The 27,833-nt window shown below is 43.5% G+C and overlaps 1 protein-coding gene across 1 annotated transcript; it reads left to right on the forward strand.

Moving 5' to 3' along the window:
- On the forward strand, positions 1-26,245 carry haao (3-hydroxyanthranilate 3,4-dioxygenase). Its single transcript, XM_055639664.1, has 10 exons — positions 1-213; positions 779-857; positions 7,083-7,166; positions 9,548-9,654; positions 12,878-12,967; positions 17,839-17,882; positions 20,912-21,060; positions 21,682-21,747; positions 24,579-24,661; positions 25,860-26,245. Exons 1-10 carry the CDS (start codon positions 140-142, stop codon positions 25,939-25,941), a joined length of 858 nt encoding a protein of 285 aa, XP_055495639.1. The 5' UTR covers positions 1-139; the 3' UTR covers positions 25,942-26,245.
- Positions 26,246-27,833: the final 1,588 nt, after the last annotated feature.

Here is a 27,833-nt window from a genome sequence, read left to right on the forward strand (position 1 = left end):
TTTGCTCCGGGTTTCCCAACTCCGTGGTGTCTTTAAAATAGGTCTGAAATAGTCAGGGGGCAGTGGATTTGTGAACTGTTTACTCTGACCCGGGCTTCTCATTCACAAGGTGGTCTTTAAGACAGTCTAGTGCAAAAGCATGGCGCTGCTCGTGGACAAATGGATTGCAGAAAACAAATCAGACTTCAATCCTCCCGTTTGCAACAAATTGATGTAAGCCTTGCCTTTAATATTCACAGAGCAGAAACCAAAATCATTCTCAAAAACTCTGTAAAAACCGCGGAAACACTGTTCCGTGGATTTTGAACGGTTGGCGAGAACCATCGTCTCGGTAGCGATTGTCCAAAAATGCAACACCGCTAATGTTCTCTGGATGGGATCCCCTCTCAATAAAGTTAAAAGTCATTAGCAGTCTCGGTTTCATTTTCTATGTTTCCATCAGAATATTATAGTGTTTTTTTAATCCAATGTACTTGGTTGTAGAACTGGTGCCGTGATGAAGTCAATGACATAAATGTATTGTAAATTACGCTGATCCTGTTAGTTTATTTTTGTTTGCTTTACAATCCTCTCCATCCGTGCGATACAAGCAAAGTCAAGTGTTTTATTGTCATATGTACCGAAAGGGAACAATGACATTCTGACCTACCATTTGATACCTCAGTTGTCTCCCATCTCAGACTAAAATGTGAAGATTTGAAATGTTGTTAACTTTGAATCCCTCTGCTAAATTGTTGTGCTTTTGGTTAATATTTAATTCTAAAATAATACTTTGCAGGCACGCTGGCCAGCTAAAGGTTATGTTTGTTGGAGGACCCAATGAAAGAAAAGATTATCATATTGAAGAAGGAGAAGAGGTAAAACTGAATTGCTTGGTGTATGCATGTGCCTATTTGGGCCAATTGGTGCGTGTGTACCATACCGTTTTCCTTTTGCATTAACCACATCTAATGGGGGTGGGGGGTTTCTGGGTATCTTATTGTGTCTCCTTCCCTTGAGTACTCATCTATTTTTATTCAAAAGCATCACAACAGTTTACTTCAATCCCAGAGGGAAGGAGTTCAATTGCAGGTAAAAGAAATGGGTCTGGAAATTAATGCATCGTCTAAAACAGCATTGTGTTTCAACATAACACTTTTTTTGAAACTTCTGTAAATATTGCAATCTTCAATTACAAGATCCTCCAGGCAGACTTGCTGGGTCATTTTCAGCGCAGCACTAACTGCAGAAGTCTCATTTGATTAACTCAGTTGATCAACTGCAAGACCCCAGGAGCTACAAACACCCAGCCCAGAGGCTGTGATAGTGACTGTCATCTTGAAAGAGTCATATCATAACACACGCAACCCTCTTATTTTACCGAGGCTCAATGTTTGTGTGTTGAAGATATCTGTAGGTTGGTAAGTGCTCTGGCAAGGCACTGCTGGAAGAGTGACTTGGACAGACTTGTGAAGGAATCTGCAGGAGTATGGCCAACTGGGACTAGCTGTCCTGGAGGATATTCCAGGCAAGTCTCCGTAAACAGTAAAACCACAGATAAATGTATGTGGACGGCATGTTTGTATTCATGTATAGTCTGACTGGAGAGCACGCAAACAAAAGTTTTTCACTGTATGGCGGTACACGTGACGGTAATAAACTAAACCAAACTACTCAACTAAATTCTTGCCTCCATCTGTGATGCCCTGGTCCCCATTAAAATCATTGGGACGTGTCACCATTTTGTTCTTCCTGGAATTCTCCATAGTTCACATTTATTTTTGCTGCACATGTAGTTGTGAGTATTTGTCACTTTTTTTCACCATTCCCATTCACTTAGATGTAGCAATTATGAAACTTGCCAATTCATCTTAGCAACATTCATTTAATCTGATACTGTTTAAATTTCTAAGTGGGTAACTCTGGTGTGGTTATGTGTCAATGGAGAAATTATGATTTGTTTATAAAAGCATTTTCAAGTACCTGGCCTGTTTAAATCTAATTTCCCAGTTTTGTCCATCTGCCTCTCATGTCTAGGTGACTGACTTTATTTAAATTCAGACTCTGGTTTCTGACTGAACAATTTTTATATAATGTTGTGATCACTTTTCTCCAGTGGGTGCCTTGTCCCTTCACATAACAGGTTCCTTCACATAACAGGTTCCCTGTGGCAGAGTTTGTTTCCATGGCTAATTGCTCCTGCAATCTGAACGGACTGCACTCCGTGAACTATCCAAAGTACGGTTTGCCAATTTGATTGTATGAAAATTTTTAAAAAGCGGCAATTATTAACTTGGCTTTGCTTAGGTTTATGATTATTTCTTGATTAACTCTCTCTCTCCAGAAGGTTTGTTGCTGCTGGAGTGGAGGAGTGTGCTGCACAACACTCTTATCTTTTTTGTAAGCTTATAATAATCAAACCTTCTGATTTTTCTGCAATAGATGTACTGTTACCGTGCTTTTCAGGAAGTGCCATCTCACCATCCTCCTTTTTCATTTTATCCCTTTTAAACTTGTTTTGCCCTGCAGAATATACTTCCTATGTTGATTACTACATCTCCGTGACACCTATTAAGTCAAACCAAATGACCTTTTATTTGTTCCACAATTTTATTATGAATGCATCGTACATTCCAGTGGGTTAACATTTTATCGTACCTCATTACTTTGTTCAATGATGCACTATTTCTAGTAAATGCTCATCCCTTGAATAAAATCAGAAAATTATGAAAATACAGCAGATGGTAAAGCATTTATAAAAAGAGAGACTGTGTTGATGTTTCTGGTTGGGCAATCTTCGACCAGAAAAATGTGTTTGTTTTTTTAATCTGCTGATACTGCCTGATTTATAAAGTAGGTCAAAGGGCCAGTTTCCATATTGTATAGCTCTATGGCCTTGGGAGTATTTCCAACATTTTCTAATTTATTTCAAACTTTCAGCATCTGCAGGTTTATTTTGATCTTTTACCTTTAAATGAGAATTTGCCCTTCGTTGGTGCTCTGAATGAGTGCGCCATTTGGTGCTAATACTGTAATCAGGAGATATATTTCAAAATAGCCCAAAATATATTGGGATATTATTAATTTATCTTGAAAATAGTTAGGGCAGTTTTCATGTGTAGGAAGGAACTGCAGATGCTGGTTTATATCGAAGATAGACACAAAATACTGAGATAACTCAGCGGGACAGGCAGCATCTCTGCAGTAATAACAATAATTTATTTTATTGTCATTGCACATAAGTGCAATGAGATTTGGTATGCAGCTTCCATCCGGTCATTACTTAAATACCTAATAAAATTTAGATTTAGATACCCCGAGAACATGGTTTGTAAAAAGAACAGTAAAACAGTCAAAACAGACTAAAATGCAAATGTGTCTGTGCGATGTGACCATCCAAGGGATACAGTTCATGAGGGTGGGGGGCACTCAGCAGGGCCGGTTCAGTGCAGCTATAGGTCTGGGGATGAAGCTGTTTCTGAGTCTGGAGATGTGGGTGTAGAAGGCCTTGTAACGTCTGCCGGAGGGAAGTAGTTCGAACAGTCCATTACAAGAGTGTGAGGAGTCTTTATGGATGCTGACGGCCTTCCTGAGGCACCGTGTGTGGTGGTGTCCCAAGGCTGGTAGCGGTGTCCCAGTAATCTTCTGCGCTCTGTGGAGGACGCGCTGAAGAGCTCTCCTCTCCGCCTCCATGCAGCTGAGATACCACACAGAGATGCCATACATTAGTATGCTCTCTGTCGTGCAGCGGTAGAAGGTTGTCAGCAGCTGTTGGGGCAGACCAGTCCTTTTCAATGTTCTCAGGAAGAACAGTCGTTGCTGTGCCTTTTTGACCAGTGCAGCGGTGTTGGTGGACCATGTAAGGTCCTCTAAGATGTAAGTGCCCAGAAACTTAAAGCTGGACACTCTCTCCACACTCCACAGTGAAGAAATAGGTGACGTTTCGGGTCGCGAGAAGGGCGAAAAATCAACCCATTCCTTCTGTCCAGAGATACTGCCTGGCCCGCTGAGTTACTCCAGTATTTTGTGCAGTTTTCACCAAGATTGCTGTGTTAAAAACGGCAATGTTGTCGGGTTAAGTTGTCAGGTTCCTGCTGCCGCGTCGCTGCGAGGACTATTGAGAAGTGCGTTTTGGACTTGAATAGTTTTCTACAGGGCAGCTTCAGTGATACAACCCTGGAAGGAGGGTTAGCATGTGTTTAAAGTGTGTCTACTCCCTACCCACCCTCCCCCAAGTCCTAGTACTGTTCCCAGCCGTGCAAAAGCAAAATTCAATGCAACGTTGTGGGTGCGTCTTTCACAGGGATGCAGTAGAGAACACAACATGTATCTCTGACATGTATCACTGCAGTAAGCACTGTGAGATGGAGGATTGTGTGTGTATATACTTTTTGAAGTGTGACGGGCATTTAAAAATGTAAGGTGGTAGATTATTTTTAGAAACACGTGGCTGCAAATATTGAAACGGAAGTAAAAAAAACAAGCTGCAGGGGAAACTCAGTGGGTCCAGCAGCATCTGTAAAGGCAAAAGAATGGCCAACGTTTCAGGTTGGAGCATAGCCAATGTAAAGAGGTGCGATGGAGTGGTGAGTCAGGGATTGGTAGGTAATGAGTGGAACCAGGTGACTTGGGGATGATGGAGCCAATGGAGTGAGGATCATTTAGTCTTACATTTTTTATCTGTTCGTTTCTTGGGATTTGAATAATGTGAGGAGTGGCCTTGAATTTTTGCATTCTTTTAATCTGCTCAGTTCCTCCAGCAGTACGTTATTTTGTCACTTGTTAGTCCAGTTTCTGTTGGTAAGTTGGAGAATTACGCACACTGAGAAATAAAGTCTCAGGTTGATGAAGGGTCTCATCCAACCAAAAACATCACTTATCCATGTCCTCTGGGGATGCTGCTCATTGAGTTACTCCAGCACTTTGTTTTTGGTTTGTAAATCAGCATCTGCAGTTCCTTGACAAAATGATGTGGGAAAAATACCTCAAAATCATCAGCTGAGGTGAATAATGCACAGACCACTCTGCTGACAGGCATGAATAAATTTATACAAAAATAGCCTCAATTAATTAGTGTTAAATAAGTAATATGGCATTTGCAGTTCTTTTTTGATTTGTTAATATATGAGCCTATTTGTGGATTTTAGTGGTAACCTTGTCCAGTGGTAATTTACGTTTCTCGTAAGAAGGGGGTGGCGCAGCGGGTAGAGTGGTAGCTGGTAGCTGCCTCGCAGCGACAGGGACCCAGGTTCGGTCTTGTCCATGGAGTGCTGTTTGTGTGGAGTTTGCAATTTCTCCCTGTGACTGTGTGGGTTTCCTGTGGGTGTTCTGTTTCCTCCCACATGCAGGTTTGTAGGTTAATTAGCCTTTGTAAATTGCCCCTCGTGTAGGGAATGACCGCGAAAGTGGAATAACGTAGAAATGGTGTGAACGAGTGATTGATGGTTGGCGTGAATTTGGTGGGCCGAAGGGTTTGTTTCCATTCTGTATCTCTGAAGTTTAAAAAGTATCGAAAAGTCAAGTGCGATTCTCCATGTTGGTGTATCTATTCTAGAAGTTTTGAATTTTGTAACAATGTGTGTTACCAGAGCTTGGATCAATGTTTACACAAAATGATTGTGAAACTGCAACCTTTTTCTTCTGTACACATGTCAAGGTACATGGACACGAGTTGTGTGGTCAGTCATTAACAACATATTGCAAATGCAATCACAGGAGAAGAATGTGTGCAGACTGCCTTATTCAGTCTGGAAAAAATACTCCTGCAATTTTGAAAGTTCATTTCACCATGTCACACGGAACTGTAGATGCTGAAATCTTGAGTAAACACAAAGTGATGGAGAAACTCAGTAGGTCAGGCGGCATCTCTAGAGGACACGGATAGGCAATGTTTCTCCTTTGGCGCAGTAGTATAGTTGCTGCCTTACAGCGAGACCAATTAGGAGCAGACGAGGGCATTCGATCCAATTTGTGATCCCAGCTACAAAGACAGATGTATACAACAATTCGTTTTCCCCCCGCACAATTAAAGCATGGAATAATCTCCACCCAACTATAGTTACCCAACCAGATGCAACTAAATTTAAAGTACCTCTTTCTTCCCAATAACCCTTTCTGGCTTAAGCCCTCCCTTCACCACCTCCAGTTTCAATTCCATTGGGAATATTTTGGAGGAATATTTTGGAGGACCAAGAAACCAAGAACCAAGAGACCTGGGTTCGATCCCAACTATGGGTGCTGTCTATACAGAGTTTGTACAGACTCCCCGTGATCGTTTGGGTTTTCTCCGAGATATTCGGTTTCCTCCCACGCTCCAAAAACGTACAGGTATGCAGGTTAATTGGCTTTGTGTATGGGTAAATTGTCCCTAGTGTGTGTTGGATCATTTTAGTGTGCGGGTGAGGATCGCTGGTCAGTGTGGACTTGGTGGAACGAAGGGCCTGTTTCCGCAATGTATGTCTAAGTACAGTAAGTGAGGAGAAAGTTGAACTTCTTCTATAAACCCCTGCCCCTTTTCCAACTTTCTTTCCCCTTCTGCAATCAGGTTTGCTTTTTCTTGGAGGTGTTTGGTAGGTTATATATATTGTTTTTTCTTTCAATATTTATTTTAGCAGTCGTAGGGGAAATGTTTTCCACGTGTAGTGCTTAACACCGTGACATACATTTAACCTGCTGCTGATTTGTATAACTTGTTCTGTAAGTTTTTAGTTTCCTTTGATACCAAACCTAGTAAGTTTCTAACTTGATATTGGTGACATGAAATAAAATTATGGCCCAATTCCAAGCTAATCCTCCTGATTCCTTCGCCCGATGAACATTATTTCCAGCCTTAAAAGGAGTCCTCTCCTGAAACATTGCCTATCCATGTCCAGGAAGGCTGCTTGACCCACTGGTTTTCTCCAGCAATTTGTGTTGTAAGTAAGATTCCAGCATTCGCAGTTCCTTTTGTCAACATTAATTCCTCTCAGAATTACCTTTTTTTCCACCAGTTTATTCTCCTTGCCCATTTTAATCTTGAACTTCTCCACTATTGTAATAAGTTATAAATTATTTTTCAAGTTCTCGCCTGAATGATCGTGTGTTTTTGTTTGTTTACTTCCTAGTTGTTTTACCAGTGGAAAGGTGACATGTGCTTGAAGATCGTAGAGAAAGGAAAACACAAAGATGTGCACATTCGAGAAGGAGAGGTCAGTGGAGTTTTTGAGATTTAACAAATTTAAAATTTATTTATTGAGTATTTCCAGCAGTTTAAAAAAAATATATTTGGCTATATGTTGCATCTCCATTCCATGTTTGTGCACAGAGGAGGGGGTGAGAAAAGTCACCTATTTACGTTTACATACAGGTCAGCTGTAGCTAACAAATTCTCACTATCGTCTCTCAGCCAGCAAACATATGCCATTTAGTTTTTCTTTTCATTTCTTCTCCAACTCCGTCCAATTTATTACAGCTTAAAACATTCCTGTTTACTAAATTTCCCTCATACTGATTTTTTAAAGCCATCGACCTGAATGTTGATTATATTCCTCTCTCCTGTAAAAGCAAGGATGATGACTCCTTTTCCTAAAGATCTGGAACTAGGGGGGCACCGTCTCAAAATATAGCATCAGTTGTTCAGGACTGATATGACAATACGTTTTTTAAAACATTCATTCAGGTGGGAGTGAATTTTTGAGATTCTCTGTGAAGGAAGGCTCTGGAGGCTCAGTATATTGTATATTTGAGACGGGGTTCAATAGATCTTTGGATATTGAAGAGAATGGATGAATATAGTTTTAATATAAGAGAATGATGCTGAGGTGAAAGCATTTGTGATCTTATTGAATGGTCGAACAGTTACAAAGGGCCAAATGGCCTAACCTGTAGCGGCACCATACGTGGTGAATAAAGGTGAGATGTCAGGCCAGTTAAAAGAGTCATCTATTCAGTGGTGACACGTTAGATGGTGCGCTAACTATAATACAATGTTGCTGTAGCTGAGCGAGGTTGGTATCTCGGGCTCAGCTACCTGTCAACTCCTGTAAGGTCTCGAGGTGAGAGACCTTAAGTAGCAGGACACTCCCGCTAGCCCATGACGTCACGTGCCCGCCCTTGTATCTCCTGACGAGGGTTCGAGCATGTGTGGCCCGTGTTTAGGCTGACACCACAACCCTTCAATTTCTGATAATAAGGAACTGCAGATGCCGGTTTACCCAATAAAGACATAAAGGGCTGGAATAACTGTAGATCTGTACATATAACAGCAAACTTTCTACCTCCAAACTTTACAATTCGCCACTCTTCATCCTTTTGGGCTTGCTCCTGTTTTTTTCATCTCTGCCTTTTGTCCGACAAACTGCCAATCAACATAAAGCCCTTACCTGTGTTCACCTATTACCGAACATGCTTTGTCCTGCCCTTCTTTTCCTTTCTTTCCGATGTAATCAGTCTGAAGAAGGGTCCGGATGCGAAACGTCACCTAACCATGTTCTCCAGAGATGCTGTCTGACCCACTGAGTTACTCCAGCACTTTGCGTCTACTCTTTTATTTGTTTAGTTTAGAGAAACAGTGTGGAAACAAGCCCACCGACTTCATGCCGACCATAGATCATTCACACACTTGTTCCATGTTATCCCACTTTCCCATCCCACACACTAGAGGCCATTTACAGACCAATTAACCTGCAAACCTGCAGGGAGAACATATAAACCCTGCAGCACCCATTGTCAGGATCAAACCCAGGCCTCTGATGCTGTGAGGCAGCAGCCCTACCACTGTGCCACATTGTCTTATTTGTTATTTTGTGCAGAATGTTATTTTTGTGCAGTAGCTCCTTCCACATTTAACACCAAGCATTGATTGTACCAGGAGCAGCCTGTGACCTACGATTTCCTCTCCCAGTACAAAAGTGCCAATCCCACCTCAAATGAGTTAAGGTACCCAAATTAAAAGCTCCCTACTGCCATATTCCCATTTTGCCTGTAGATATTAGTAACAAAGACCTAAACGTGCATACATCACCTTTGATGGCTACATTAGATTGTAGAATCCAATTATTATTTTAAGATATATCTGCTGGTGATTACAGATTTTTTTTAACTTCAATTTCATTAAAACTGTTATTGGGTGTAGTAATTAATGTAGACAGTGGACTTAAAGACAAATTGAGGAGTCTGGGCAGCTGAAGACAGAAGATGCAACACACTGTACCTTATTTTCATGGTTTGTTTCTTTACTTAAGTATGTGGCAACAATCAGTGATAAAGAATGTATTTTCAAACAGATGATCCTCATTTGTAAATTACATTTTATAATTAACTTTGCAGACACTGTTGTTCTTTACTTTTCCATTTAATGTAATCACGCATCAGTAATTTAGATGTGTTTTCAGAACATGCAGCATTTGAGGCTGATGTTCTGAGGGAGATGGGTGAGAATAGATATGGAGAAACTTGACATTAATCCTCAATGGAAAGACCAAGGGAGTTTAGGTGGTTAAATGAAGAAAATGTTTTGATTAGTTCTCAAATCCAAAGTGTCAAATTAATTTATTTTATTCCCTTCCTAACCTTCCCATACACAATTCAGATGTTCTTGTTGCCAGCTCGAGTACCTCATTCTCCACAGCGTCAGGCAAATACTGTTGGGCTGGTTTTTGAGAGGACTAGGCTGGAAACAGAGCTGGATGCACTCAGGTAAAGAAAGAACAGCACGTTTTTCTTCATCTTGACTTTTTTTAATTTAAGGTAATAGTGAATGCAAACATTTTGTTAGATGATGAACCTTTTTAAAAACAAATATATTTTTATACTGGTGACATTTTAATTCAATTTATTTTAAATAGTTTCTAAATCATTAACCACTGTGTTGACATTTGAGCTGCTCCTCCCTGCAATTACTGCACTGCACTGGTTCAGAGGTAACAAAACAGTTACATTACCATGACTTTAGAGTTTAGATGCTCCAGTTTAGATGCTCCATGCCTTTGGATGCTCCAGTTTCCTCCCACATCCCAAAGAAGTGTAGGTTTTCAGGTTAATCGGCGTGTGTAAATTTGCGCCTAATGTGTAGGGAGTGGATGAGCAAGTGGGATAACATAGAACTACTGAGAACGAGTGATCAATGGTCAGTGGGGACTCGGTGGGCCAGAGGGCCCAATTCCATGGTGCATCTCTAAACTCTAAACCAAGTCCTCCATGAAATGAAGATCAGGAGCTGAATGGGATAACATCAAAATTAAACTGCAAATAGCAGGAAAAGAGTTTTTTTCCAAAGGAGGCACACAGGGAAAATAAAGAATTTATCGTATAGGGAATTCCTGGTCATTTCTGAACTTGAGAGGTAGGCAACGTGATGCTTCTGTGTCTTAATTTCTGTTCTGCTGCTGACTAACATAATGATTTGGGTGGACGGAGTATTGGGCTCAACCTCTTGCCAAGGAGGAGTTGATTAACTGCGATTTTATTCCTGTTTTTCCCACAAAAATCAAGGTTGCAGGAAAGAAAATTGCACAGCTTCCCAAAGGATGCTGTGTAATGATCTTAACCACACACTAAGTTTGTTGACATTTTTCTTAAAAATCTGATTTTATTATTCTTTATAAATCAAGCACATGGAGAAAACATTCTACCATTGTTGCTTGGCGATTAGAGGAATGGTTCTGTTGATTAAAGAAAACGTTCATGTCATATCGGTTTACGGTGAAGGGGAAACGATTTATTAGGAATCTGAAGGGAAACATTTTCACACAAAGGGTGGTGGATGTATGGAACAAGCTGCCAGAGGAGGTAGTTGAGGCAGGGACTATCCCAACATTTAAGAAGCAGTTAGTCAGGTACATGGATAGGACAGATTTGGAGGGATATGGACCAAAAGGTGGGACTAGTGTATCTGGGCAAGTTGGGCTGAAGGGCCTGTTTCCATACTGTATCATTCTATGACACAGATAAGTTAATTAATTGCTGATGAGTAGTATTCACCAGTGTGGTAGCTTTGATGAACTCTTATAAAAGTAAGATAGCTTTGAGTAAGCCACGGGATAATTTCATGGACATCGTTCAGCCTCTGTTATAGTAGAGTCCTTGATTTGTGTATACGGAGCCCTCCATAATGATTGGGACAAAGACCCATCATTTATTTATTTGCCTCTGTACTCCACAATTAGAGATTTGTAATAGAAAAAATCACATGTGGTTAAAGTGCACATTGTCAGATGTTATTAAAGGCCATTTTTAAACCTTTTAGTTTCACCATGTAGAAATTACAGCAGTGTTTATACACAGTCCACTCATTTCAGGGCACCATAATGTTTGGGACACATGGCTTCATAGGCGTTTGTAATTGTTTGGGTGTGTTTAATTGGCTCCTTAATGCAGGTATAAGAGAGATCTCAGCACCTAGTCTTCCAGTCTTTCCATCACTTTTGCAAACTTTTTTGCTGTTTATCAACATAAGCACCAAAGTTGTGCCAATGAACGTCAAATAAGCCATTATGGGACTGAGAAACAAAAATACAACTGTTAAGAGACATCAGCCAAACCTTACGCTTACCAAATTCAACTGTTTGGAACATCTTTAACAAGAAAGAGAGCACTGGTGAGCTTACGAATCGCAAAGGGACTGGCAGGCCAAGGAAGACCTCCACAGCTGATGAGAGAAGAATTCTCTCTAAAATAAAGAAAAATCTGCAAACACCTGTCCGACAGATCAGAAACACTCTTCAGGAGTCAGGTGTGGATTTGTCAATGACCACTGTCCACAGAAGACTTCATGAACAGAAATACAGAGGCTACAATGCAGGATGCAAACCACTGGTTAGCCACAAATATAGGATGGCAGGTTACAGTTTGCCAAGAAGTACTTAAGAGAGCAACAACAGTTCTGGAAAAAGGTCTTGTGGACAGATGAGATGAAGATTAACTTATATCAGAGTGATGGCAAGAGCAAAGTATGGAGGAGACAAGGAACTGCCCAAGATCCAAAGCATACCACCTCATCTGTGAAACACGGTGGTGGGGGTGTTATGGCCTGGGCATGTATGGCTGCTGAAGGTACTGGCTCACTTATCTTTATTGAAGATGCAACTGCTGATGGTAGTAGCATAATGAATTCTGAAGTGTATAGACACATCGTATCTGCGCAAGTTCAAACAAATGCCTCAAAACTCATTGGCCGGTGGTTCATTCTACAGCAAAGCAAAGATCCCAAACACACTGCTAAAGCAACAAAGGAGCTAAAGCAAAAACATAATAAATTCTTGATTGCCAAGTCAATCACCCGACCTGAACCCAATTGAGCATGCCTTTTATATGCTGAAGAGAAAATTGAAGGGGACTAGCCCCCAAAACAAGCATGAGCTGAAGATGGCTGCAATACAGGCCTGGCAAAGCATCACCAGAGAAGACACCCAGCAACTGGTGATGTCCATGAATCGCAGACTTCAAGCAGTCATTGCATGCAAAGGATATGCAACAAAATACTAAACATATCTACTTTCATTTACATGACATTGCAGTGTCTCAAACATTATGGTGGAGTAAATAAGCAAATAAATAAATGATGGATTTTGGCCCAAACATTATGGAGGGCACTGCACTAATCATGATGTAAAATATTATTTTGGCCAGTTTCTTCCCAGCTATTATCAGGCAACTGAATCATCCTCTCGCCAACTAGAGAGTAGTCCTGACCTCCCGTCTCCCTTATTGGAGACCTTTGCACTAAACGTTATACCCTTTATCCTGTATCTATACACTGTGGATGGTTTGATTTTAATCATCCATATTCTCTTTGCTGATGGAATAGCACACTACAAAAGCTTTTCACTGTACCTCTACACACGTGACAATAATAAACTAAACTACTTTTTCCAATAAGATACAAATGAAGGACAGCTAATAATGTTATTTCTTTTGACAGATATTATGTAGGGGATTCCACCGATGTGCTGTTTGAGAAATGGTTCTACTGTTCGGACCTGGGCACTCAGCTTGCACCAATCATAAAGGAGTAAGATTTCTTCTATGACACTTTTGTTTTTCATAACTTGGGGTACAGTGAAGTGCGCTGGATCTGGGTCTTAATTGCTGTTGCTCTTAAAGATGAGATGTTTGCAGAGTCGGCATGGAACCTTTGCCCCCTGGTTTAAATGCAAAATTTCAATTGGTAGGCTTTTAATGGCAGGCGACACTGTGGTCCAAACATTATGGAGGGCACTGTACTTCAAAGGTTCAAAGGTTATTTTATTGGTCACATACACCTAGGTGTAGTGAAATGCTTCTTGCCATGCAGCACATAAAGAAAGAATACAGACATAACAGTAATAAAGAAATTTAAACATAAAAACATAAAAACATCCCCCCACAATGGTTCCCATTATGAGGGAAGGCACAATGTCCAGTCCCCATCCCCAGTTCACCCATAGTCGGGCCTATTGAGGCCTCCACAGTTGCCTCCACAGAGGCCCGATGTTCCAGGCCGTTCTCGGATGGTGCTCCGGCATCGGGAGAATCCTCAAAGCGGCATGGGACACCTGGAACGGCCGCTTCCCATACCGGAGACCGCTTGGGTCTCTGGTAAGGGAAGTACCGATTAGTACTTGGGGTACTCATCATGATGAAAAATCTTATTTCGGACAGTTTCTGGTAGAGTTTCCAGTCAGCATTCATAAACTTGGTGATAGAGCCATACAGCATGGAAACATGCCCTTCATTCCAACTTGCCCATGCTGACCAACATGCCCCATCTACACTTGTCCCATCTGCCTGTGTATGGCTTTTATCCCTCCAAACCTATCCTTGTACCCATCCAAATGTTTTTAAACATTGTGAAAGTACCTGCCTCAGCTACTTGCTCTGACAGGTCGTTTCACATACCCATCACCCTTTGTTTGGAAAAACTTGCCTCTCCGATTCCTATTAAATCTTTCCCCTCTCACCTTAAACCTATGCCCTCTGCTTCTTGATTCCCCCACTCTGGGTAAAAGACCATGCATTCCCCCTGTCTATTCTCCCTCCTCCCCCGCCATACGAACATACACACAAACCTGGTGATTCTGGATTCCTCCCAACCCAGCGAGGACACCCGATTGGCACAGCCCGCAGAAGCCCACAACTCCTGGCCTCAAGCAATCCATCCGCCTTCACCTCCCAGTAGCCAGAGTCCAGACTCATGTGCTCATTCACACTATTTATACAAATCATTCAATTTGTTTGCAAGATTTATGCCATGACATCACTTTTTATTGCATAAGTATTCCGAGAAGATGGTTCTAGATAGGTTCCAGTCTTTGTCATTAATGGCAGGAGAACATTTCCCCATAATTCGGGGCGGCACAGTGGCGCAGCAGTAGAGTCGCTGCCTTACAGCGCCAGAGACCCTGGTTCGTCCAGACCACAGGTGCTGTCTCTACGGAGTTTGTATGTTCTCCCCGTGACGTGCGTGGGTTTTCTCTGGGTGCTCCGGGGTTTCCTCCAATATTCCAAAGACGTTCAGGTTTGTAGGTTAATTGGCTTCTGTAAATTGTCCTTAGTGTGTAGGAAAGTGCAAGCATATGGGGTGATGACTAATCGGTGCGAACTTGGTGAGTCCAAGGGCCTGTTTCCACGCTGTATCTCCAAAATCTAGCATCTTCATTTCTGTGCTGCCTGCTCCAAGTTTCTGCATGGTGTTCACACCAATTCTATGTTATGAATCTTTCTCATCCACTTCCCGTACACGAGGGACAATTTACAGAGGCCAATTAAACTACAACCCCACACATCTTTGGGCTGCGGGTAGAAATCCATGCGGTCACATGGAGAAGGTGCAAACTCCACACAGACAGCTCCTCAGGTCAGGAATGAATCCCTGTCTCTGGTGTTGTGAGGCAGCAGCTCTACCAGCTGTGCCATTGTGCACTCTGTGTGAAATGGAAATGACCAGTTCCTGGTGTGCACTTATTTCCTCTGCTCCACTTTGGCAACCTTTTTACTTGACTTGACTTTATTAATTAACATTATCCGGTAGGCGGCGCGGCTCTGGCCAGCAGCGGCCTCTGCAGCCTGTCCGCGTTTTTATTATTTTTTGTCTGTGTTTTTATGTAGTTTTTTGTTATTTTATGTTGGGGTGGTGTGTGTGGGGGGGGGGGGGGGGGGGGTGGGAGGGGGGGGGGGCAAACTTTTTGAATCTCTCCCTGCACTGGAGACCCGACCTTTTCTCGTCGAGTCTCAGGTGTCGTTGAGGCCGCAACGAGGAGCGGCCTCCAACAGGAAGAAGCCGGGGACTCAGGTGTCGACTCACCGTTGCCGTCGCGGAGCTGGCCGAGTCCGGAGCGGGTGGAGCGGTGGAGGAGCGTTGCCGCTGCCGCTGCTGCTGCTGCTGCTGAGTCGGAGGCTGCTGCTGCTGCTGCTGCTGCCGATGCCGCTGCTGCTACCGGAGAGTCGGAGGCCCCAACGACAGGTCTGTGGACGGCGGCACCGGGAGCCCACGGCTCCCTGGAGGGAGACCGCTTTTCAGGGCTCCTGCAACGGCGACTTCTCCCGCCCGAGTTGCGGGGTCGAAGAGCTCCTGGAGCGGGGCCTACATCACTGCCCCGCGCGGCTGGAATGGCCGCGGACTCTGCGAGCGCACACCGGGGGCTCTAACAGCAAGACCCGGTGTGCGACCTCGCACCACCCGGCGTGGCTTTAATGGCCGCGGGACAATCGCCATCGCCAGCCGGGGGCTTTGACTTTGACTCTGACATCGGGGGGGGGGGGGAGAGTGCAGTGGAGAGATAAGTTTATTTGGCCTTCCATCACAGCTATGTGATGGATGTTTATGTTAAATGTAATTATGTTGTGTCTGGGGTCTATTTGTGTGTAATGTATGGCTGCAGAAACGGCATTTCGTTTGGACCTCCAGGGGTCCAAATGACAATTAAATTGACTCTTGACTCTTGACTCTTAATTTATTGAACATGTTAAAAAATACAAACACAAATAAAATTGTAAGCAATAAAAAAATAAAATAAAACACAAAGGAAAACAAACAAATAAGTAACTCAAATAATACAAATAATATCGTTCATGTTCAAAAGGGGTAAGAAGAAGTTCTAAAACGTTTCTGGTCCTACCCCCTCTTATTTTCTATACATTTTCATGGAAAAACAGAATAATGGGAACAAATGGACCCATAATCTGGTGAACAGTCCATAAACAAGAAATAACCAAACAGAAAAGAAAATCACTGTTCCAGCTCATAACCATTCAATCTTTTGTTTCTGAAGAGTGTTTTTAGTTTGAATAGAGCCTTACATTTTTTCAGCTCATCATGGCAGTTATTCCAGAGACTAACACCCTTTGCTGTAACACAATGGAGTTTTGCATTAGTTCTTATTGCTGGTTTTTTGAATATATAGGTTCCTCTCAGGTTGTGTTTGCTTTCTCTCCGTTGGAACAATTCCTGGATATTACAAGGCAATTGCTGATTAGCTGCTTTGAACATAATTTCGACAGTTTTATAATCTGTCAGATCTTGAAATGTTAATGTTTTTAGTCTGATAAATAATGGTTTTGTTGATTGTAGGTGGTTTTATGTATAATTCGTATTGCTCTTTTTTGGAGGATGAAGATTGGATGTGTATTTGTTTTGTATGTGTTCCCCCATACCTCCACACAGTAGATCATGTATGGGAGTATGTGGGAGCAGTACAACATATACAGAGAGGCTTGATTTAGTAGGTCTCTGGCTTTAATCAGTATTGCAATTGATTTGGATATTTTGGCTTTAATATAATTTATGTCAGGTTTCCAAGTTAATTTGTTGTCAATTAATACTCCAATAAATTTTATTTCAGATACTCTTTCTATTTCTGTGCCATTTATCATGAGCTTTTTCTCTGTGTTGGTTGATCAATTTCCAAATATTATGAATTGTGTTTTACTTAAATTCAATGTGAGTTTATTTTCATCAAACCAGATCTTCATCCTGCTCAATTCCTTTTCCATACTATCCAGGAGCTGTTCCAAGTTGGCTCCACAACAGAGTAAGTTAGTATCATCAGAGAAGAGAATAGTTTCAAGAGTTTTTGACACTTCACATATATTATTGATATACAAAATGAATAACAATGGCCCTGACCGATGCCAGGATCAAACCCAGGTCTGTGGCACTGTGAGGCAGCAGCTCTACAGACTGTGTCCATTGAGCTGTAGCATGCTCTATACATCCTCTCCCATCTTTATTCACTCCATGCTATGCTCCACTGTAGAACGATACCAGTTCTCTGGCCAGTCTGTACAGGGCCCTAGTGAGACCACACCTGGAGTATTGTGTGCAGTTGTGGTCTCCAAACTTGAGGAAGGATATTCTTGCTATTGAGTGAGTGCAGCGTAGGTTTACAAGGATAATTCCCGGGAAGGTTGGACTGTCATATGTTGATAGATTGGAGCGGCTGGGCTTGTATACTCTGGAATTTAGAAGGATAAGTGGGGATCTTATTGAAACATATAAGATTATTAAGGGTTTGGATATGCTAGAGGCAGGAAACATGTTCCCAATGTTGGGGGAGTCCAGAACCAGGGGCCATAGTTTAAGAATAAGTGGTAAGCCATTTAGGACGGATATGAGGAAAAACGTTTTCACACAGAGAGTTGTGAGTCTGTAGAATTCTCTGCCTGAGAGGGTGATGGAGGCAGGTTCTCTGGATGCTTTCAAGAGAGAGTTAGAGAGAGCTCTTTGTGATAGAGGAGTTAAGGGATATGGAGAGAAGGCAGGAACGGGGTACTGATTGTGGCTCATCAGCCATGATCACATTGAAGGCTCGAAATGCCGGCTCGAAGGGCCGAATAACCTACTCCTGCACCTACTGTCTATGTCATCACACCAACAAATCAGCTGAAAAATAATCTTTGTTTCAGATATTTCAACTCTGAAGAACATAAAACCGGGAAACCCAATCCAGGTACAGAAAATATGCATAATTCATATCCAATCTGCTGATGACATTTTTTTCGGTGAATTTGGTTAAATATTATGCTAGGCATATCTATCTATTATTATATAAAACGGTGTGCCGTCCGTCCGGCTGCCTGCCTTTCTTCCTTTTGATTCGTTCCATCGTGTGATGTCACAATGCCCAATGTTCACATATGTCCAATCTGAATGGATTCATTTACATATGCCTTTGCAGGAGCCCCAGCCCCTGGTGAACGTTCCATCGTGTGATGTCACAATGCCCAATGCTCAAAGACATTCTTGCCATAGAGGGAGTACAGAGAAGGTTCATCAGACTGATTCCTGGGATGTCAGGACTTTCATATGAAGAAAGACTGGATAGACTCGGCTTGTACTCGCTAGATTTTAGAAGATTGAGGGGGGATCTTATAGAAACTTACAAAATTCTTAAGGGGTTGGACAGGCTAGATGAAGGAAGATTGTTCCAGATGTTGGGGAAGTCCAGAACAAGGGGTCACAGTTTAAGGATAAGGGGGAAATCTTTTAGGACCGAGATGAGAAAAACATTTTTCACACAGAGAGTGGTGAATCTCTGGAATTCTCTGCCACAGAAGTTAATACCCCTACCCCACTCTCCTTTCCCTCCCAAATCCCTCCAGTTTCCTCTTCCTCCTCTCCCCTCCCTCCTCTCTTCTCACCCTCCACTCCACACCCCGTCTCCCTCTCCCCCCCACCTGTGTGTTTGGGGGGTGGTTAGTGTGAGTGTAATGCCGCAGCCCCCTCCCCACAAACGCGCGTTGGGGAAACAGACTCTCCCCCCCACCCCCCTCTTCCCTCTCCTCCCCCCCCCCCTCCCTCCCTCTCTCTCCCCCTCCCTCCCCACCCCACTCCCCTTCCCCTCCACCCCCGCCCCCCCTACCTCCCCCTCCCCCCCCCCCACTTCCCTTCCCTCCCCCCTACCCCCACCCCCCTCCCCTTCCCTCTCCCCCCCACCTCTCTTCCACACCCCTCCCCCTCCCCCCCCCTCTCCCCCCCCCCCACCCCCCCCCCCCTCTCCCCCACCCCCTGTCTCTCCCTTCCCCCTTTCCTCCACTCTTCCACTTCCCCCCCACTCCTCCCCCCCCACCTTCTCTCCCAACTTTTTCCCCTCTCTCCCCCATCCCCCCTCCCTCCACACCTCTTACTCTACCCCTACCCCCATATCCCCCCACACCTCCTCCCCCTCCCCATCTCGCTCTCCTCAGCCCTCTCCCATTCCTCCTCCCACCCCCATCCCTCTCCCCCCCCCCGCTTCTCCTTCCCCACTCTTCCCCCTCCCTCCACATTCTTCCCCCTCTCTCCCCTACCCCATCTCCCTCCTCCCATCCCTCCCTTCTCCCCACACCTCTCTCCCCCTCCCCTCTCTCTCTTCCCCTTGCCAAAGACATTCTTGCCATAGAGGGAGTACAGAGAAGGTTAACCAGACTGATTCCTGGGATGTCCTGGGATGAAGAAAGACTGGATAGACTTGGCTTGTACTCACTAGAATTTAGAAGATTGAGAGGGAATCTTATAGAAATTTACAAAATTCTTAAGGGGTTGGACAGGCTAGATGCAGGAAGATTGTTCCCGATGTTGGGGAAGTCCAGAACAAGGGGTCACAGTTTAAGGATAAGGGGGACATCTTTTAGGACCGAGATGAGAAAAACATTTTTCGCACAGAGAGTGGTGAATCTCTGGAATTCACTGCCACAGAAGGTAGTTGAGGCCTGTTCATTGGCTATATTTAAGAGGGAGTTAGATGTTGCCCTTGTGGCTAAGGGGATCAGGGGGTATGCAGAGAAGGCAGGTACGGGATACTGAGTTGGATGATCAGCCATGATCATATTGAATGGCGGTGCAGGCTCAAAGGGCCGAATGGCCTACTCCTGCACCTAATTTCTATGTTTCTAAGTTTCCCTCTCCTCACCCCTCTCCTTCTTCTCCCCCTCCTCCTCCCACCCCATCCCTCTCTCCCCGCCCCGTTCCCCCTACCCCTCTGTCCCTCCTCCACTACTCCCCTTACCCCTCCCTCCCCACTCTTCTACTTCTCTCTCCCCCTTACCCCACCCCCCCTCTCCCCCCCCCACCCCTCCTCCTCCCCCCTCTCCCCTTCCTCCCCTCTTTATGCCACCCTCCCCTCTCTACCCACCCCGTCTCCCTCGCCCTCCCCCCCCTGTGTGGTGAGAGTGTGATGCCGCAGCCCCCCCCCCCCCCCCCCTCTCCCTCACCACTATTACCTTACCCTCCCCCTCTCCCTCACCACTATTTCCCCTCTCTCCCCACTACCCCTCTCCCTCTCCCATCCCACTCTTCCCCGCCCCTACCACTCTCCCCCCTCCCTCCACACTCTTCCCCTCTCTCCCCTTCTCCCCTCCTTCTCTTCCTCCTCCTTCCTCCCCCCCCACCTCTCTCCCCTTCCCCAACTCCTCTCCCCCCCCTCCCCCCCCCACTCTCATCATCCCCTTCCCCCCTCCCCTCCTCTCCATCTCCCTCTCTCCTCACCCCTCCCCTCCCTCTTCCCTCCCCGCCTCTCCCTCCTCCCCTCCCACCCCCTCCCTCCCCCCTCTCTCACCCCTCTTCACCCCCATCTCCTCCCCCCCCCCTTCCCCTCTCTCTCTTGCACCACTCCCCGCTACCCCTCTCCCCACCCCCTACCCCCTCTCCCCCCTTCCTGCCCTCTCCACTCTCCCCGTCACCCCCACTCTCCTCCCCCATCCCATCCCTCTCTCACTCCCCCTACCCCGCTTTGCTCTCCCTCCCTCCCAAATCTCTCCCATTTCCCTCCTCCCCCGTCTCCCCCCCTCCGCCCACCTGTGTGTTTGGGGGGTGGTTAGTACAAGTGTGAGCCCCTCCCCCCCCCCCCCCCCCCCCCCCCGCAAACGCGCGTTGGGGAAACAGACCTCAAATTTCTTGTACTCTGCACATTCAATTGGAATGATGGCTCATAGTTGTTTAGGAGAATAGAATGAACAGCATTTATGTTTCAATAGCTGTTATGTTTCATTTAATTCACAGACAATTTAAGGAAAGAACTTCCATTTTGCATAAATACTGTCAGTACTGTTATGAAGCCCTTTATCTTAAAAGACTGGCTCCATAGCCACAGTAAGGATATTAAAATGAAGCCGCTTGTGGATATGTTTGGTGACCACTTTGAAACTCAGGTGAAATTATTTAATTGAACTTAACACCAATTAAATTTGGTGATTTGTTTTTTTGGGTGAGGAAGGAGCATACCTTTATAACTTGAAGTAATAATGCACCAATTATTACAGGGTTACAGGAATAAGTGGGTTAGCATATGATGAACGCTTGATAGCACTGGGCCTCTACTCGCTGGGGTTTAGATGGTTGAGGGGGGACCTCGTTGAAACTTACAGAATAATGAAAGACATAGATAGAATGGATGTGGATAGGATGTTTCCACTGGTGGAGGGTCTAGGACCAGAGGTCATAGCCTCAGAATTAAAGGGTACTCTTTTAGAAAGGAGATGAAGAGGAACTTATTTAGTCAGATGGTAGTTAATCTGTGAAACACATTGCCACAGAGAGCTGTTGTGACCATCAGTGGATATTTTTAAGGTAGAGTTAGACACATTTTTGACTGGAATGGGTGTCAGGGGTTATGGGGAGAAGGATGGAAAATGGGATTAGGAGGCAGATATCAGCTATGATTGAATGGCGGAGTAGACTCTATGGGCCGAATGGCCTAATTCTACTCCTATAACTTGTGAACTTGTAAATTACAAATATTAACCAAATGTCTTATTGTTTTGTTCTGATAGACCATAGTGTATGGGACTGGAAAGGGTGAAGGCAAAGTGAGTGCAGACATTTGGCTATGGCAGTTGGTGAGTGATTACTATTGTTTTATCTCTAATATTTTGGCAAAGTGTACAAATTTAATCAGATCTCACTTTCCCCATAATACTTTAACTGTGTTATTTTATCTGTTATAAAACCTGGAAAAGGTACTGTACCAAAAGTAATGTATCGCTGTGCAGATACTGCTGATGTAAACGGTTTGCAAATTGCTGCCACCAAATTACCCTGAAGTAATAAAACATTCGCTGTGTGGATTAAGGCTCTACAAAGTTAAGGGCAAGTTTTCTCTCTACTTTTCAACACCACTGAAACAGAAGGAGAGAAAAATTGATTAAGACCTAGGGAAGAAAAAACACAGCACTGCAGTAACTCATTAATAAGTAATGTTTCAAGCCAAGGTCTTCTTCAGACTCACTGACCCACTAAGTTGCAAGCACAGTGCGAGCTCACACCCAATCACACGGATATATTTTGTTTTGCCTTCTCCCCACTTCAAATGGTTTCTGAAGGAAAGTTTAGTGGAAACGTGTTAAAGCTGAATGAGCTCTGCATACACTTTTGTTCTTAATTTTTATCAATCATACTTTTCCGTGTTTTTTTAAATTCCACAAATGGAGAGTTTGAGAGGGGTGGCATCTGTTCGCTCATTTCGTTATACTACCATTAAAACACTCCAATAAAATAAACCACTTTTGACCAGAATGTCACTTGGAGAGATACAATGTATGAACCGGGCCACTCTGTCCCTGCTGAAGGCTGTTTAGAAAGTCTGCATTCATTTCCCCTTTCTCATTGGACCCACACATGTTCCCTCAGTCACTTCTCAGTCAGCTAAGCACAGTGAAACAAAGCTCGAGTGATTAATGCTAACCCATGCCTTCTGTGCCATTTATTTCATAACAATAAAACTAATGGTGGTTGTAAATGACTGAATGGTGAGAAGATGAGGAAGTGGAGGTCAAAAACGAAATCAAGATGAGAGGTGAAGTGAGTTATAATGTATGACAGGATGCCAAGGGTCTTGGTTGGGAAATTTGTTTTCACCTGGGAGGAAAACTGGTTAGGAAGGCGGAGGAATCAGGAGACTGTAAGGTTGAAACTGAAGCCATCCGGGGATGAGCAGTTATTCAATGCTGAGATGGAGGGAGACTAGTTGATTGATAGATAGCAAGAGTTTTAAGGAATGGTGCAATGACAAAATAATAACATTTGTGGAAAAGAAAGCACCTGAGGAACAAAGAAATGAGGTTGGACCAGATGATTTGCAAGTTCATGGAAGTGTTGGCTTTTGTGAGTTTTGGACATGCTCACAGGCAAAACCTACCTCCTGCTCGATTGATCTGGGAGATCTGGGGTCTGATGCCTGACTCAAGTCCAGGATCTGCGGCCTTTCCAGTGGCAAAGATGCAAATGTTTTGGAGAGGCTGCAGAAGAAATTTACTGAAATAACTTTGGGGAGAAAGTACTTTAGTCATGTAGACAGACTTAAGAAACTAGGTCTGTTCTCCTATGGTGGAGATATTTGTGAGCAAAGGATTAACAACTGATGGTTAAGAACATGGTCATTGGCAACAAGGACTACAAGTACAGTGAGGAAAAGTCCTTCTCTACAGCCAATGGTTTGGGATGCATTACCAGAGCTACTGCTGAAAGGAAATCTACTCACAGAATTCAAAAGGAAAGCTGGTTAAGGACCAAAGAGATCGCCATGGAAAAAAATCGATACTTTTTTTTACTCGTAGGTTTAGTCGCAGTAGGTCAGCATGTTAGTTGAGGGGAGTCGAAGGTAGTCGTAGATAGTCTTCATCATAGTTGAAGGGAGGTTGAAGGAGGTCGTCTTCACTCTCCACTATTCGGTCCAATTTACCCAAAGAAAGTCAAAGCTGGTCTTCAACACAGTCGAAGAAGGAGGTCTTCTACATAGTCGAAGAAGGTCTTCAACATGTCCTTTTTTTCAAACTCTCCTAAACTCTTCTAAACTCGCCAATTAGGTCACCCAAGTGGGACAGCCCCTTAAGTAAACTTAAACCAAAGAAATATGTTTTCTTAAAATTCTTCTTCTTTCGTGTCCATCTTCCATGTTTCAAATGTTGACATTGCTGTAATCGTCCATCCTGAAAATGATGGAAGCTAGCGGCGACAATCAGTGGGAGCCATCATTTGTTGCAATAGATGATGGTGATAGCAGAATATAGAATATATATTAAGCAGTACCTGTCCCCTTTCTCCACTTCCATCTGTGCTATACATCATTGACGTTAATGTGTTTGGCATTTTGCGCTGATTAGACCTGGCACAGGATCTGAGTGTCAATGTTCCCCAGAGTGTAGAATGTCAGCAAGATTGAACCACACAGATCAATCGATCAAATGGTGCCAGAGCAACATGGCTTTCAATGTCAGTGAGTTCAAGGATTTGTGGACTTTGGAAGAGAAAGGACAAGGGTCCCCAAATCTGTCCTCATTAATGGGACGATGAAGATCTGTCTTGGACCCAGCACATTGATGCAATTTTAAAGAAAGCTCATGAACTCTCTACTTTCTTAGAAGATTGAGGAGATTCTGCATGTGAACGAATACTCTCTTGAACTTCTACAAGTGTACTGTCGAGAGCATGTTGACTGGTTGCATCACGTTCTGGTTTGGCAACTCAAACTCCCAGGAATGAAGATAATTGCAAAAAGTGAAGAACACAGCCCTGTTTCAGGATGTGTGACCATAAAACACTCATGACTCCTGAATTCATAAGTGGTAGTTGACAAAGCTCTGCATGGTTGCTGCCTTGTTTGGATCACCAATGTCCAAAATCAATACCTCTGCTCAAATTTAATTTTCTCCTTCAATATATTATTTTTCAGGAGGGTACATCCAGGGTGGTAATGGATGGCAAAACTATCAGCCTAACAGCCGGAGACAGCCTTCTCATCCCTTTAAACACAAAGTAAGTGTGTATTTTTGCATAGAAAGGGATCATTTGCTCATTGAGGACCTAATGACGTTGTGTAAAAGCAATCCAACTAGTCTCCCCATCGCTACTCATAATTCCTCATAATCCCTGAAAATTCTGTCCTTTCAGGTACCTCCCCAGCTCCTTTCAAATGCTGCAATTGAGTCTGCCTCCACCACTAACCTGAGCAGTACATTCTAAATCCTAAGCACTTAAAGAAAAATTAATATTTCCCTTATTTTGTTTTTTTCCCCTCTATCCTCATTTATTCCACCTCCTGATTCTTGAACCCTCGGTCAATGGGAGTAAGTTATTTGGTCAATCTATAGCCTGCATGAATTTAAATGCCTGTTGGACTTTTGTTCAAACCTTCTATTTTCCTGGGAGAATTACCTTGGGTTCTTTAGTCTATCCACATAAACAAAATCCCTCATCCCTGGAATCATGACGATAATAGTTACGATGATGCACAGTCTTTTGCCCATGGTGGGCAAATCAAAGGACTTGAGCTTAAGGTGAGAGGGGCAAGATTTAACACAAATCAAAGGGCCAACATTTCTACTCAGAATGTAGTGGGTATATGGAATGAACTGCCAGAAGAGGTAGTTGAGGCAAGTACTAAAACAGTGTTTAAAGGACACCTGAACAGGTGGGACTAGTGTAGATGGGGCATGTTAGGCGGCATGGGCAAGTTGGGCCGAAGCGCTTTTTTCAAAGCTCTATGACTCAGTTCAAGCAAGTGGGACTTGCTTGGTTAGGTAAATTGGTAGGCATGGATGAGTTGAGCCAAAGGGCATGCTTGTGGACTCGACATTTTTGGAATAGAAAGTATGGGCAGATAACAAATTTGAATGTTGCTGGCAACATCTGCACCTTATAAAAGAATGAAAACAAAATCAACTTCTTTCTAAATATAGCCACAAAGTGCAGGGGTAAATGAATGGATAAGGCAGTATCTCTGGAGAAAAAGGATGGGTGACTTTTTGGGTAGGGCTCCAACACGAAATGTCGCCCGTCCTTTTTCTCCAGAGATGCTGCCAGACCTGCTGAATTGCTGCAACATATGGAGCAGGAGGATGCAGGGTTTTATTTACTGCGCTCTGAGTCCAGAGATAAAGTATTAATACTGCTGGAAAAAGAGAATGCATGTGTATTAAGTTCAAGCCTGCTACCTTTTTCTTTACATTACCAGGTACACATGGAAAAGGGATGAAGGAACTATCGCACTTTGTGTCATTCAAGATGCAGGAAGAAAAAGATCATATGAGAAATAAGATCTAAAAGCAATGAATATTTTAATTTTACTCGAATAATTTTAACTTAATTCTCAATATTGCAATCATAGATTTTGTATCAGTAATTAATATCCAAAGGTTCCTATAAAAGACTGAAAACAATAACATTATTCTGTCAATCATGACGTGAACAGAACTATAACAATGATTCAGACATGCATCATCATGAATTTGTAACCAAATATATTCCAATTATTGAAAATCATTGCTTTGGTACTATAACATTGTGCTATTTAATTTAGTATTTTAATAGTAAGATTAAACGAGAACTTAAAAGTTTGAAGTTTGATCTGTATTTTATGAGGAGTTACGATGAGGGATTATGTGAAGAACCCGCTCAGCACGCATGCGCGGCATACTTCAAAGCAGCGGTGTGGAATCACAGATAGACACAGTTATTGAAGTAAACATAGTAAAGACAAGGAGACATCAGTTTATGAATTTGACCCATATTATTGAGGGTGGGAGCGGAGGGCACGTAATCCCTCATCGTAACTCCTCAAAAAATACAGATCAAACTTCAAACTGGTAAGTTCTCGTTTAATCTTACTATTTTACTTCGGAGTCAAGTGAGTGATTCCGTGATGATTTCAAAGCTCTGTGATTTCAAACCGTGTAACAGTTATTACTACATCACTGCCGAAGTCTTTGAGGGAGGAAGTGTGTTATCGTACCAACCAATGAATCTGTTTGTAGAAAAACACAATGGTATTTTTAAACAATAACAACAAAGAAATTAAATTGCTCCCCTGGGCTTAAATTAAATATTTGCAGTCTGTAAAATCTTTCCTGCAAATAAATCAGGTTTTGCCAATGGCTTATAATAAAATTTCTGAACGGTCTTTCCCCCCACCATCCTGCTGTAGCCAGGATGTGGTTTATAGGCACGTCGACGTGGATGCTGCCCTGGTGGAATGAAATTTGTACATGTTAGTTTTTATCCCAGCAGCTTTTAGTACCTGCTTGAGCCATCTCGACATGGCTCGTCACCCGACCATAAGATTTTTTATGACTGACCCACAAGGCTTTTCATCTCCCTCGAGTATTTTGGTTGTGTCTATGTAGGATAATAGGGTCATGGCACATAACCGTGTTTCTGATGGGTAAGCCCGGAATTCCACGACTGGATTAGGTGTTCCTGGTCTGCTCTGTTTGATCATTCCCTGGATAATGACAGAGATCTGGTCTGGAGCTGTGAGCATGGTGTCCAGTCGCAATAGGTGTAGTGACTGGACCCTCTGTGCAGATACAAGTGCCATCAACATTAGTGTTTTGAGCATAGATTGTTCCAGGTTGAGGGATCTGGCTGGTGGCCATCCCCTGAGGTATGTCAGGACCACACTGACATCCCATATATGGGTGTACCTTGGTCTAGGGGGTTAGAGTTGTAAATACCCTTCATTAGTTTGACCACCAACTGGAGGGACCCCATGGCCTGTTGTCCTGGAGCTGGTTTTAAATAGACAGGCAGGGCAATTCTAGCTGTGTTGATGGCTCTGTAGCTGAGTCCTTCATCGTGGTGAAGGTTCGCCAGGAATTCCAGTACGTAGGTAACTGTAGCGGTTGAGTCCCTGTATCCAAGCAGTGCTTCTCCCATTTTTTGACGCTGGCCAAGTGCTGTGTTTTAGTGGTTGTTCGGAGGGATGCTGACATGGTGTCGACAGTTTGTTCTGATAATCCCAGTCCCAGAAGTGGTTTGTGCAGAATCTGCAACCCAGGAGTTTGATTTTTTCATGGCACGGGTGGCTTGTGCCCGACACTGGGTGTTAATAACTCTGGATCACTGGGGAATACCATCGGAGTTTCAACAACCATGTCATGGAGTATTGGGAACCATGTGTAGGCCAGTCAGGTACTATCAAAATACCTGA

Source organism: Leucoraja erinacea, chromosome 8 (assembly GCF_028641065.1).
Source record: "Leucoraja erinacea ecotype New England chromosome 8, Leri_hhj_1, whole genome shotgun sequence".
Lineage (NCBI taxonomy): Eukaryota > Metazoa > Chordata > Chondrichthyes > Rajiformes > Rajidae > Leucoraja > Leucoraja erinaceus.